Genomic DNA, 14,642 nt, shown 5'->3' on the forward strand with positions numbered 1-14,642 from the left:
TTACACCTTTCACAAAGATTAACTCAAAATGAACCACAGACCTAAATTTAAACACAAAACTATAAAACTCCTAGAAGATAACATAGGAGAAAATCTAGAAGTCCTTGGGTTTGTGATGACTTTTTAGATACAACACCAAAGGCACGATCCATGAAAGAAAAAATTAACAAACTGGACTTCATTAAAATTAATAACTTCTGCTCTGTGAAAGATGAAGTCTAGAGAATTAGGCGTTAAACCACAGACTGTCAGAAAATATTTGCAAAAGATACACCTGATAAAGGATTATTATCCAAAATATACACAGGACTCTTAAAACTCAACCATAAGAAAACCAACAACCCAATTAAAAGACAGGCCAAAGACCTTAACAGACACCTCATCAAAGAAGATATACAAATGACAAATAAGCACATGAAAAAATGCCATATCTTATTTCATCAGGGAAATGCAAATTAAAATAGAGATATCACTAAACACCTATTAGAAAAGCCAAAATCCAGAACAGTAACAACATAAAACCCTGGCGAGGGGTTAAACACCAGGAACTCTCAAGCATTGCTGGTGTGAATGCAAAATGGTATAGTCACTTTGGAAGACAGTTTAGCACTTTTTTTCTCTTTTATAAAACTGAATATACTTTTACCACATGATCCAGCAATCTGGTTCCTTGCTATTTACCCAAAGGAACTGAAAACTTACTTCCACACAAAAACCTGCACACAGATGTTTTTTTACAACAGCTTTAGTAATAAGAGCCAAAACTTGGAATCAACCAAGAGGTCCTTCAGTAGGTGAATGGATAAATAACCTGTGGTCCATCCAGACAATGCAATATTATTTATCACTAAAAAGAAATGAGCTATCAAGTCATGAGAAGACATGAAGGAACAGTACTGAATGACAGTGGCCAGTCTGAAAAGGCTACATACCGTACGATTCCACTGGAAAAGAGAATGTATGACATTCTGGAAAAGACCAAACTTGGTGACAGTATGAAGATCTGGTGATTTTCAAACGTTAGAGGGAAGGGATGAATAGGTAAGCACTGTGAGATGACGCGTGGCACAGCTGGTATTAAAAACTGGGTTGACTCCTAAAGCAGTTGAACTTTCTATTACGGTTCTGAATCAGTAAACCATAGGACCTGCCAGGGCTGAAACCCCATTGCCACCTGTGCCTCCAGCTGGTGACCAGACTCCCTGAATTAATAAAAGGGTTTTTGGGTTTCTTGTTTTGTTTTTTTAAGACAGATACCCAGCAAGTTACCCACTCTCCAACTAAGGTCACTTAGGCAACTGACTTTCCAGAGCAAATTGGCCCCGTTTAAGAATTCTTGGCTCCTGAAATTCGGAATAAATTGGGTTCTTCTAAAAGAAGCTTTATTTGGGATTCTAGGCTGAACCCCTCTGGACGGCACGTAAGAGACGGCAAAGTGAAGGGGGCTCCCCGGCCCAACAGCTGAACCCCGACACCGCGACATCGCTCACCCCGGCCCGGCGGGGCCGGCCCAGAACCAGGCCCGGCCGGGCCGGCCCAGAACCAGGCCCGGCCGGCGCAGCGCGGGCGGGGCCCGGGCGGAGAGCCAGACCCGCCGCTGCCGCCGCGAGCCGTGACCTGCCCGCCAGACCTGGCGGCGCAGTCTCGCGGGATTCCTCAGCTCTCGCTCCCGGTGCGGCTCCTGAGGTGGCTGGAGTCCCGGACACTCCCGGGAGCCGTCTCTGGTCGCGGGGGTACGGTGGGCTTGACGGGGACGGGGAGGAAGGTGCCTTCGACCGCTGCCCGAGGTGAGGGTCCCCGGGCCCCGACTGGGCGGGCGGCCGCGGCCAGGCGGGTGCCGGGGTGAGCGGGGGCGGGCCTCGAGGGGTGCGGGGCGGGCGGGGGGCGCTCGCTTGTTGCCGCAGGTGCGGGGAAGGCGGCGGCGGCGGGACGGTCCTCACCGGCCAAAGTTTTCCCGGAAGTTGGGGAAAGGCGACGCCGGTGTCCGCGGGGCCAGGGGCAGGTGCCCGGCGCTGGGCCCGGGGCAGGTGCCGGGGGTGGGGCGAGTTGCCCTGCCTGGCGCTGGAAGTCGGGCACCGGTGTGTGTTGGGGGATGGGATGAGGGCGTGCGATTATTCGTGGCTCCGGGCCCACAGCCTCCCTCCCACCGAAACTCCGTCGCCGCCGCGGGACAGCTTTGCTCATTTTCCTTTTCCGTGAGATCGCTACTCCCCCCAGCCCTTGAATACTAGTTTCGCTCCTCCGCAGTAGAAATCCTGGAAGTCTCCCTCTACTTGGCATTTTTAAAAACGTAAAAGTATGTCTCCAGAAGAGTGCCACAAAAACTGGCCCTTTAGAGTCTTTAAAGAATTGAAGAACTCATGAGATCTTAAGGAAGTTCCCCGGTACTCGGTTTTCTTGTGCGTAATAAGATAGCCAACAGGGGCTTTTAGGTTTTACAATTCTATCAGCCCTTCTTAACTTACTCCTATCCCCACCATTTTCTCCATCTCACTCATCCAGTGCCCCCCTTTTACCCTGTGTTCCGTACAGCGCAAGCCTCCTATCATCCGTTCCCTAGAGATGAGACTTCCTCAGCAGGCGATAGATTCTGTGCCAAGGCAGGTGGAAGAGGATCTCGATGGGACGAAATTTTCCGTCGTTTTTCCGGTGTTAGTTACCTAGGGTGAAAATCTTAACTCTGCACTCTGACGTACGCATTTGAGTCTATGACAAACGTTGCTGATACACCCTTTTGGTTGTTTTTACAGTAATTGACCCAGAACTCATTTTCAGGAAAAAGGGCTTCCTTCAAAATGGTAAAATAATTAAACGAGGAATTTGAGCATTTTATCTTTGGATGGAAATCTGAGAATGAAAAGAGCGATTAATCCAAGCCATGTGGTAAAATTAGGAATTTGAAGAGAATGGAAACGTTTACATTTTTGTGGACATGTATTTTTCTACCCCTCGTACGAGGGCACAGTCTTTTCACCTGTGAACCAATTACTGTTCCCAGATGTATGAAAATGGCCTACAACATGACATTTTTCCCTAATCTGATGGGTCATTATGACCAGAGTATTGCGGCTGTGGAAATGGAGGTGAGTGATTCTTCGTATCTTTATGGAAAAGTAGTTTATGCTCTGTTCTGGAATAAACTATAAATAGGACCTTTTTTTAAAAAAAAAAAATACAGACACAGTAAGGGATTTCTTCAAGTTGTATGTAAGTCCTACTTTGAATAAATCCCTTTGAGAATTAAACCTCCCTACTAACTTACGCTCGTGTACAGCTGTGGCCCTGCTTAGTGGATTTGCTTAAGATCGGGTTCATTTTATATGAAGTATAGTTATGAATGATTTTGCAATGTCTTGCACCTGCCAAATATTTTGCTCTCCTGAGTAAATTATGGTAGTTCCTCTAGAAATGTGAATTCTGAATTTTTCCTAATTGATTGAACGTATAATCTATATTGCCTGGACTAAAAGTGCTTGGATTACATATATTTTCATAAGTAGTTGTTATGTTCACTTGGCCCTGTTTTTCTGAAGCAAATCAATGACTAGAAGATTTTGGGGCTGTAGATAAGTGTTTTGCTAAAAAGTGACTTTTTCTTTAAGCATAGTGCTTCAGTATTCTTTGTAAGATACCTGTTTAAAAAAAAACAAAAAACAACACACACGTCAGGGGAGGAGCAGAGTGACACTAAAGATTGCCTCAGGTGCCTCAGTTACCTGCCTCTGGTTTAGAGATATGCAGATTGCTAGGGAGGTGTGGGAAAAAAGAGTTACCTGTAGAAACCTGTCCTCTCCTACAGATCTGTTAGGTGGATAACTTTCATGAAGGAAAGAAGACAAATGTTTCTGTAGTTTTTTTCCAGAAAAACTGAGGATGGTAAAGGCTTTTTCCCCTCAGATTGTTTCGAAGAGTTGAAACCCCGGCAGTTTTAATATAGACACAGCTTTAAAAACTGACCAGACTTGATTTCGCAGCTTCTAAAGTCTTCCATTGTTGTTTAGTTGAATAGTTGTCCAGCTACCTCATTGTAGACTCATGTCTAAAATAGGAAGGCTTTTGAATACTAAGTAGAAGTACTTTTAAAAGATATTGCAAATTATATTACTATAATCTTTCAGTGGTTTTTCAAACCAGTGCAAGGTGTCTTGAACACTGAACAGTTGAACGCTGAACAGATGATGTGGTGAGACTTCCATTGGTTAATCAGAACCATTGTGATTGTTTAATCGGATTAAATAAAGTATGTAGTATGAGTAACTTCAAGGAATAATTACAACCTTCATTCACATTTTTTCTGATAAGTGTTTTATAACTCATATCTTATAGAGTTCTTTAAAATTTTTTAAAATCTGGTCTCCTTTTTGTATAGTAGCTACATGCATTTTGAATGCTGACATTGACCTTATAAATTCAGATAATTTAGGATTCCTTATCATAGAGTACCATTATGAAGATAGGGAGAGATGTATCCCTGCTATTAAATACTGTAATTTTAAGATGATAAGAAGTAGTTTTTGTTCTAGACATGTCTTTTTAAAACCAATTTGTTTCTGACCGAAAAAAAGGTTATTTTTCATTTACCTAGCTTCTCTTCCAGGTAGTTTTGTGTCTGGACTTGATATCAGGAAGGCATTTTTGTTCTTCCCTCCTTTATTTGATTGCTGACACTACTAATCATTATATAATCTACACTTTCTCTTAGCCTTTACTATTAAGTTTTATTCCATAAATCACATTTCAGTTGGTTTAAGGATATAAAAGAAAGCCATCAAGCAGTCATTTAATACCAGCATTAACCTTAGTTTACAAAAGAAGAAAGGGAAATGGAAAGGCAAAATAATATCAACCTAAATCAGACTTTAAATCCCTATAAATTATCTGTTTGGTCCAGTGTATTACGCTTTTCCTATTGCCCCATTCTTATTTTTCCTTAGCCAGTGGCATTCTCTTTTAGTTCCTGTATTGAATGTCCAAAATTCTATAATTCGAGAGTTGTGACTTAAATATCATGCAGAGCTTCTTATCCTCTTTTGTGCCATTGACCCATTCTCAGAATTTTAAAATTTAAATAACATGAGTAGGATTACAAAGGAAACGAATTATATTGAAATGTACATCTATTTATAGCCCAGGTTAGGAAGCTTTGAACCTGTCATTATATAGGTGAAGAAACTGAAGCCCAGAAAAGTTATGATTTGTTCAAGATCTGAGTGCTATATTCTAATGCAGTCTTCTCTGTCAACATGGACCATAATGTCATCTTTAACGGTTTTTGTGGGTGTTTTTTTTATCCTTGACCGTATTAGATAAAAAAGAAAATATTTCCTAAGATTAGGATGTCCTGTGTTAATTTCAATCTTTGCTGCTTCTTCCTAAACTTCATCTTGATAAAAATTAAGCTGGGAGATTTTTTTTTTTTTTTTTTTGCAATACGCGGGCCTCTCACCGTTGTGGCCTCTCCCGTTGCGGAGCACAGGCTCCAGACACGCAGGCTCAGCGGCCATGGCTCACGGGCCTCCTAGCCGCTCTGCGGCATGTGGGATCTTCCTGGACCAGGGCACGAACCCGTGTCTCCTGCATCGGCAGACGGACTCTCAACCACTGCTCCACCAGGGAAGCCCTGGGAGATTTTTTTTTTTAACCTCTAATCAGCTCTACCTTTCTGTTTCTCATCCATTCCTTGAATACAAAGTCTTGTCAAAATTTTTAGATCAAAAATAAAATCCTTTGGCTTCAGCCTGTCCCCTCTGGTGGTGCCAAAGTGATTTCAGTAAAATGCAAGTCCACTCTGGGGTTAAAATTCTTCACCATTTCCCTAAAGCTGGAAAAATAAAGACCTGACTAGTGCGGCACCTAAGGTTCTTTATATGAGACCCTGCCTTCCTGTCCAGCTTCCCATCTCGTTGCTTCCTATGTTACACACTCTGCTTCGGCCAAGCTGACCTGTTTGTAGATGTAGAACCCAGATCCATATTACTCCCTCTCACTTCCATACAGTTGCACATATTGTATCCACTGCCTCCTGGGCTCCTTACCTGCCCTTCTTCATCTGCTCAATTTCTTTACATCTCAGTTAAAGCAATAACTCTGTCTTTAGCGAAGCATTCCTTTCACCTTTCTCCCAAGCGTATTTAATCAGCTCACTCTCTACACTCTGATAGTACATAATACATACAACTGTTCTTATATTTACTGTGCTGTATTGCACTTATTTACATGGCTCTCTCCCTAGCTTTTGAGGTTGTTGAGATTAGGGATGTTTATTCATTTCTATGTCTAATGCCTAGTACAGTGTACAGTGCCTCTGAGCATGGTAGATGTTCAATGAAGGCTAAATAAAGGAAAAGGAGATGTTTCTTATTCTAATAAATCATCAGTGAGAATTTTCTCTCCAAATCTTTACCTTCCACCTTTATCTTCTGCAGAGTCTACGTGAAAGGCACTAATATTTTTATTTTTTATTTTATTTTATTTTTTTTAACATCTTTATTGGAGTATAATTGCTTTGCAATCATGTGTTAGTTTCTGCTTTATAACAAAGTGAATCAGTTATACATATACATATGTTCCCATATCTCTTCCCTCTTGCATCTCCCTCCCTCCCACCCTCCCTATCCCACCCCTCTAGGTGGTCACAAAGCACCGAGCTGATCTCCCTGTGCTATGCGGCTGCTTCGCACTAGCTATCTTATTTTATGTTTGGTAGTGTGTATACGTCCATGCCACTCTCTCACTTTGTCACAGTTTACCCTTCCTCCTCCCCATATCCTCAAGTCCATTCTCTAGTAGGTCTGTGTCTTTATTCCCGTCTTGCCCCTAGGTTCTTCATGACCTTTTTTTTTTAGATTCCATATATATATGTTAGCATACGGTATTTGTTTTTCTCTTTCTGACTTACTTCACTCTGTATGACAGACTCTAGGTCCATCCACCTCACTACAAATAACTCAATTTTGTTTCTTTTTATGGCTGAGTAATATTTCATTGTATATATGTGCCACATCTTCTTTATCCATTCTTCTGTTGATGGACACTTAGGTTGCTTCCATGTCCTGGCTATTGTAAATAGAGCTGCAATGAACATTTTGGTACATGACTCTTTTTGAATTATGGTTTTCTCAGGGTATATGCCCAGTAGTGGGATTGTTGGGTTGTACGGTAGTTCTATTTGTAGTTTTTTAAGGAAGCTCCATACTATTCTCCGTAGTGGCTGTATCAATTTACATTCCCACCAACAGTGCAAGAGGGTTCCCTTTTCTCCACACCCCCTCCAGCATTTATTGTTTGTAGATTGTTTGATGATGGCCATTCTGACTGGTGTGAGATGATATCTCATTGTAGTTTTGATTTGCATTTCTCTAATGATTAATGATGTTGAGCATTCTTTCATGTGTTTGTTGGCAATCTGTATATCTTCTTTTGAGAAATGTCTATTTAGGTCTTCTGCCCATTTTTGGATTGGGTTGTTTGTTTAATATTGAGCTGCATGAGCTGCTTGTAAATTTTGGAGATTAATCCTTTGTCAGTTGTTTCATTTGCAAATATTTTCTCCCATTCTGAGGGTTGTCTTTTTGTCTTGTTTATGGTTTCCTTTGCTGTGCAAAAGTTTTTAAGTTTCATTAGGTCCCATGTGTTTATTTTTGTTTTTATTTCCATTTCTCTAGGAGATGGGTCAGAAAGGATCTTGCTGTGACTTATGTCATAGAGTGTTCTGCCTATGTTTTCCTCTAAGAGTTTGACAGTGTCTGGCCTGACATTTAGGTCTTTAATCCATTTTGAGTTTATTTTTGTGTATGGTGTTAGGGAGTGTTCTAATTTCATACTCTTACATGTACCTGTCCCGTTTTCCCAGCACCAGTTATTGAAGAGGCTGTCTTTTCTCCACTGTATATTCTTGCCTCCTTTATCAAAGATAAGGTGACCATATGTGCGTGGGTTTATCTCTGGTCTTTCTATCCTGTTCCATTGATCTATATTTCTGTTTTTGAAAGGCCCTAATATTTTTATGTGGTTTACATATCATCCACCTTTGATCTGCCTGAGCCTAGTTCTAATAAAATACATCAGTTGATATCCTCTATGTTCTTTGCCATTATTAGCTTGACACATGTTTATTTTGAATTTATTCAAAAGATTAGATTTTTTAACCATTTATATTTATTTATATGGAGTGAAAGAATTAATCTTTTGATTGGACCATTGTATTATAAACTATATGTGTCAGATTTCTTTTCAAACATTGTACTTTAGTACTTAATCTATAGTCCAGTCAAATACTAAATTATAACTCAATATACCTCAGCTTTTACTTTTAAAAAGTGTTTTATAGTTTCTCTAAAGAACTGATTGTGTTTTACACTTCCAACCCAATTGCCTTTGGCTCCTGCTGGTCCCGGTTGAATTTCCAGTGTTTACTATGAATTAACGTTAGGATGAGGGGCTGAAGAATTATCTGATGATTATGGCAACCAGTTGCGCCTTCTTAACTACCAAGAATTTCATGTAAGTCAAGAGATCTATTTCCCTCCTCTTTTATGCCTTAGTTTTCATTATGTGTGATGGTTATCCTGGTTTATAGAATTTATGACATTTGTGGTCATTGCTGATCTGTGATTATATGAGATGGTTTAGGGCAGTGGTTGTCAGTTCATAGACCAGCAGGTTGTGAGCTTGTTAGAAATGCAAATTCATGGACCCCATCCCAACCTACTGAATCATGATCTGTGAAAGTAGAGCTCAGGAAACTGATTTAACAAGCTGTCCAGGTGTTCCCTATGAGCGTTAAAATTTGAGACCCAGTGGTTTAGAGCAGGGAATGCAGACATTTTCTGTAAAGGGGTAAATAATAAATATTTTTGGCTTTGCAAAACATTCACTTTCTGTCACAGCTATTCAACTCTTCAATTGTAGCCAATACAAATGAGTGTGGATGTTTCAATAAAACTTTACTTATAAAAACAGATAGGGCTTCCCTGGTGGCGCAGTGGTTGAGAGTTCACCTGCCGATGCAGGGGACGCGGGTTCGTGCCCCGGTCCGGGAGGATCCCACATGCTGCGGAGCGGCTGGGCCCGTGGGCCATGGCCTCTGAGCCTGTGCGTCCAGAGCCTGTGCTCCACAGCGGGAGAGGCCACAACAGTGAGAGGCCCGTGTACTGCAAAAAAAAATAATAATAAAAAAATAAAAACAGATAGTGCATCACTTTTGGCCCACAGGCTGTAATTTGCTGAACCCTGGTTTAAAGTACTTGAAAATGTTCTTAAGGATTATACACATAAAGCATGTAATAAAAATCATTATTGTGCATTCTTATTAATATGTTACCATATGTGTTATGTGTTATTTTCTTTCCAGATAATTTTAAGTCAAATTTATCACAAACCAAAGGATCTGACTGAGATATCCTGGTCCTTTAGTTTTGTTTCAGAGATTGCTTGAAATAAGGGACTTTGATTTTTTTCCTTATTTTATTATCTGAGACTGAAGTCATTTGTATTATTACAGAGTTAATTTACAATTCTGAATAGTAACTTGGCTTTGTAATGAAAAGGATGTTGTACAGTCCAACTCTCCCAAGTGGAAAAACAAATGGTTGCTGGTTTTCCATTGTGTTGCTTTTTGTTTCATATCTAGAGCATTGTTTCTCAAATTGTGAGGTTGATGTCCCTTGAGAGACTGATTTCATCCAGAAAGAGCTGAGACTGATCTAGGGGAAATGGAGACCAGAATTTTGTATTTTTCTTTTTGAATTGCCTTCATTAAGTCCTAGACAAAGCTAAGTCATGTATTGTGTTTGGAACAGCATGTGGTTGTTCTACTTTTGAACGGTCTAAAGGGAAGTGAGCCAAAAAAAAAAAAAGAACTCCTTTCCTTTCCACCTGTTAATATGCACTAGTAAAATGTCTCTAATCAATTAAAAGTAAAGGGATGGAGAAAAACTGTATAAACAAACTTTAAAGAAAAAATCTGTTTCTATTGGTTTTTAAACATATTAATCTGCTTTTAGATGAGGCTAGTGGACCCCTTCCTTTCCTCCTTATTCTCCACTCTTCTACCCCATACAAAAGGAAAGAAAATGTTTAGTGTGACTAACCTCTTTATTTTTCAGGGAAGACTTTCTGAAAATAGGTGTAATTATTCTGAAAGTAAGCTATTGAGTCATTTAAAATGAAATAAATATAGAAAAGTATTCCAGATCAGTTGTGTGTATAGTGGCTACTGTTGGGTTTTAAATGTAGAAACTATAAACTTACTTTCCTTTCTGACATTGTACTGCAGTAGTAGGGAAAGTACCTTGACTAATTCTGAGTCTACAGAATCAGGGTTAAACCTGTATGTGAACAGAGGACAGTATTTCTCCTGGGAGTCTCTGCTGATAGGCACAAAGTCCCTAGGGTCATTCCTTGTTATTCCACAGTCTGGGATATTATTAGTTATGCCTTCAGGAGAGCCTGTCCACAAAGAGACATGGTTCTTTTAGACCATGGGAAGACTGTTGTGTTGTGACTTTTTCCTTTCCTTGAGAATGTGGCATGTAGATAATGAAGTTTTATTATTCTAGTTTGTATATATGTATGTATTCATTCATTAATGTTTGTTGAATGTGTACCTGAATGTGAATTATAGTTTTTCAAGTTACAAGTTTTCTTCAAATAAATTCGCTGCCCCTTTCTCTCTTTCTCCTCCTTCTGGGACCCTGATAATGCAAATTGTTAGTATGTTTGATGTTGTCCCAGAGGTCTCTTAAATTGAACCGTCCTCATTTTTAAAAAATTATTTTTCCTTTTTTCTGTTCAGCTTGGGTGATTTTCACTACTCTGTATTCCAGTTCACTGATCTGATTCTCTGTATTATCTAATCTACTGTTTATTTCTTCTAGTGTATTTTTTATTTCAGTTATTGTATTCTTCAGTTCTGTTTAGTTTTTCTTTATAATTTTGAACTCTTTATTAAATTTCTCACTGTGTTCATCCATTCTTCTCCTGAGTTTGTTGAACATCTTGTGATCATTGTCTTGAACTCTTTATCTGGTAGATTGCTGATTTACACTTTACTCAGTTCTTCTTTTGAGGTTCTGTCTTGTCCTTTCGTTTGGAACATATTCCTCTGTCTCCTCATTTTGCCAAATTCCTTGTGTTTATTTCTATGTATTGGGTAGGTAAGTTATGTTTCCCAATCTTGGTGAATCGGTCTTATGTAAGAGACGTCCTGTGGGGCCCAGTAGAACACTCCCCTCTGGCCACCAGAGCTGTGTGTTCTAGGGGTGCCCACTATGTGGGCTGTGTGGGCCCTTCTGTTGTGACAGGGCTAACAACTGTGAGCACCCTGGTAGGTGGGGCTGGTCCCCAGCCGTGCTGGCTGCAAGTCCCTGCCTTGTGTGGTGGCTGCCAGAGGTAGTGGTACCTACTTACCACTAATAGGCTAGAGGGAAGACTCCAAAATGGTGCTTGCCAGGACCAGTGTCCTCGTGGTAGAATGAGCTCCCCAAAATGGATGCTGCCAGTGTCTGTTTCCCCAGGGGGAGTCCCGGCCTTCTGCCTCTCTGGGAGCCTTTCTAAGACCAGTAAGAGGGTCTGACCCAGTCAGATTACTGCCTCTGCATTGGGAGTTGGAGTGTGTGAAGTTTTGCATGTGCCCTTTAAGAGTGGAATGTCTGTTTCCTGCATCTCTCCAGCTCTTCTGTACACAAGCCCTGCCGGCCTTCAAAGCTAGACGTTCTAGGGGCTCATCTTCCCAGCGTGGGACCCCCAGGCTAAGGAGCCTGATGTAGGGCTCAGACCCCTGGCTCCTTGGGGAAAATCTCTGCAGTTGTGATTATCCTTCCATTTATGGGTTGCCTACCCTGGGGAGTGGGTCTTGACTGTACTGTATTACTACCTCTCCTACCTGTCTCATTGTGGTTCCTTCTTTATATTTTTAGTTGTGGAAAATCTTTTCTGCTAGTCTTCAGGTTGTGTTCATCAATAGTCACTCTGTAAAGCTGTAATGTTGGTGTGCCCGTGGGAGGAGGTGAGCTTAGAGTCTTCCTACTCCACCATCTTGGCCACATTCTCTAAGTTACAAGTTTTAAATTAATTAATTGACTCTTCAGTGGACAGATTATTTTGCAGTACCAACCACTTACTATATATCTTTGTCTAATTTCTAAAGGAAAGGTCTTTTGGAGAAATAGTTTAAAATTTGTAGTGCTCGCTAAGAACTACTTAAAAAATAACAAGTTTTCTGTTGTGGAAATAATGCAAATTTCTGTTTTTTATTCTTGTCTTGTATTCCAGGCCCTGGTTTGCATTTTTTAAAAAGAAGTTGACTTGCCTGAGATTGGTCACATTCATGATAATAAGTGGCAGAGTTTGTACCACTTGATTATACAGTAGTCCATTAACATTCTCAAAGAATTTACTCAACTCTCGTAACCACTTTGACAATATTTGCTCTGTGAAGTGTAAACATTTAAGGACCCCTTGAGATCTTTAGTGAGTCTGTTGCCTACCTAAGGCGCACCACTTTTTTTTTTTCAATCATTTTTTTAAACTTCTTCACTTTTCCTCAATTTTCATTACTATCACTAGAGGTTGGCTTTCTTTTTGGTGACATTTTAAAGTAAGAAATAAAGCTCTTACCACTTCTTGAGAGTTACTGTGTGACACCATGAGTAGAAAGCACAAATCCTGAGATGAGAATCAGATGCTTTACGGTCACTTGGCCTTGGTCACTAGTAAAGTGGCTTCTTCCATGTACCGGGGGGATTCTGATTCATGCTTCAGCAAAGTGACAAATGTCTATATAACCTGCATCTTTATTGCTAAGGGAGGCAAGCTGCAGGCAAGATACTGCCACAAGCCCACTCTGCTTAGGCTTAGCTTTATGTATTTCTTAAAATCAAAATATTTTTCTTCTTTTGATCCCTCTCTATTAGCCTTTTAACCCAGAGTTTCTCTTCAGGATCTTATAGCACCAGCAACCCCAGGTCTATACTATGGTCCCTTCCATTATCGTGTCATTAGATCATGGGGAGCTAGCTGGTGTGTTTTAAGGAAGTGGTGTAGTATGACAGAAGTAGGCATTCTGAGAGTGAGCAGTACGCTTATGCTGCTTTCCCGTGTCTTTAAAATCTACTCGGGCTACTTGAAGAGGGAATCATATTGGCTACACCTGATGTCATAAATAGGTGACTAGAAAACACCCAGTTCATGAGAGGTCTTGGGCTGATGATCTCTAGATGTCCCATAGTTGTGTCCAGTGTCTACCAGGAACCATTAGCAGAATCAAAGTGGAAGGTTCCTTTTATTTATGTAGGGTTAATCTCCTCATTGGTACATACCTATGGCCTCACCAGCTTTATGTCCTAAATATGATGGGCCAGCGTGATGTCCTGTGAAATAGTGATATGGTTAGAGTCTCTGGTCAAATGAAATTGAGGCACAGAGCTGAAGAGCTGTTATTACTCTAAGGCGGTGCTTCTCACACTCTGGTGTGCATCAGAATCGTCTGAAGGGCCTGTTAAAACACAGATCACTGACAACACCTCCAGAATTCCTGAATCAGTAGATCTGGGGTGGGATGGAGAATTTACTTCTAACAGGTTTCCAGTGGGGCGTGCTGTTGCTGCTTCAGGGACCACTCTTTGAGAATGACTGCTCTAAGGCAAGTTGGGGAAGATGTGTTGCTGTCCTTGTTAGGTGAAAGTAAATTCCTTTTGGAGGAAAAAGCATTGGCCAGATTAGAGCTGCATATGTGTTGCCAAGGCTGTACTGATTTGCTATAGTAGAGAGACCACATCTGGAAAAGTACCTTAGCCATTTGATTAAGGTTGCTTAAGACAATGCATTAATAACATAGCCAGTTAAAATGGACAGGTGCCACCGATTACTACCCCTGAATCTCTTTTTGATGGTGTCACTCATCTCTGAAAGCCCTGTCTACAGTATTGCTTTTGATTTTCTATCATGGTAGGGGGAGATCTCTAATGTTTTTTGTTTTGCCACCTCGACCATAAAAATGTTTATCCAGGAAGCCAGCATGGTGATTGTGCTATTGTGAAATACAGCTATTTGAAGTATACACACTTGGGCTTGGGAAATTACACTGGGTTGGGTTTGGGATCTGTTAGTTTGCATCCTCCTCCGGAGTTGCCCCTGTGTAATCTGAAACTGGCCCCCATACACAGAGGGCAGGGAGTGACTGAAGAAGAGGCAGACCACTCCAGATAGGGAGGTGGCAGGTTTAATAACAAGAAAACTTACATACGAGGCTTGTATTGGGTGGCCACAGGAAGAGTAGATATCTGCACCCACCCAGCCAGAATCTTAAAAGTTTATATAGAGGCCTTCACTGGGCTCAGTCACACATACCGTCCAGGTGATCTCAGCACCACTTTACTATCTCAAGGCTGAGGCCTTGGGCAGCTTGTAGTGTGGGGAAGGCCAGTGGAACATACCTTCAAAGGACAGGAGAGGGGATGAGGGACTTCCGTTTGCCAGGGTCCAGCTCATGGGTCACGTCCTCTCGATTATCTCCTCCAACAGGGTCCCACCAAGCCCCTGTCAAAAGCCCAGTCTCTGAAGCTAGCACGTTGAATCTAGAATCGATACACTCCTATCAGTATTCGCACCATCTAAAATTTTGTTCTTTCCTCCATAATCCA

At 41.0% G+C, this 14,642-nt stretch overlaps 1 protein-coding gene across 1 annotated transcript in view; it reads left to right on the forward strand.

Moving 5' to 3' along the window:
* Window positions 1-2,906: 2,906 nt before the first annotated feature.
* The window catches only part of FZD6 (frizzled class receptor 6), a gene marked incomplete at both ends in the record, with an annotated part of 35,637 nt that continues 23,901 nt past the window's right edge, over window positions 2,907-14,642 (forward strand). The window contains one exon of the mRNA XM_079722729.1: window positions 2,907-3,083. Coding sequence (XP_079578855.1) covers window positions 2,907-3,083 — 177 coding nt within the window. The remainder of the gene's footprint in view (window positions 3,084-14,642) is intronic.

This window comes from Hyperoodon ampullatus (genome assembly GCF_949752795.1).
Source record: "Hyperoodon ampullatus genome assembly, chromosome: 17".
Classification (NCBI taxonomy): Eukaryota; Metazoa; Chordata; class Mammalia; order Artiodactyla; family Ziphiidae; genus Hyperoodon; species Hyperoodon ampullatus.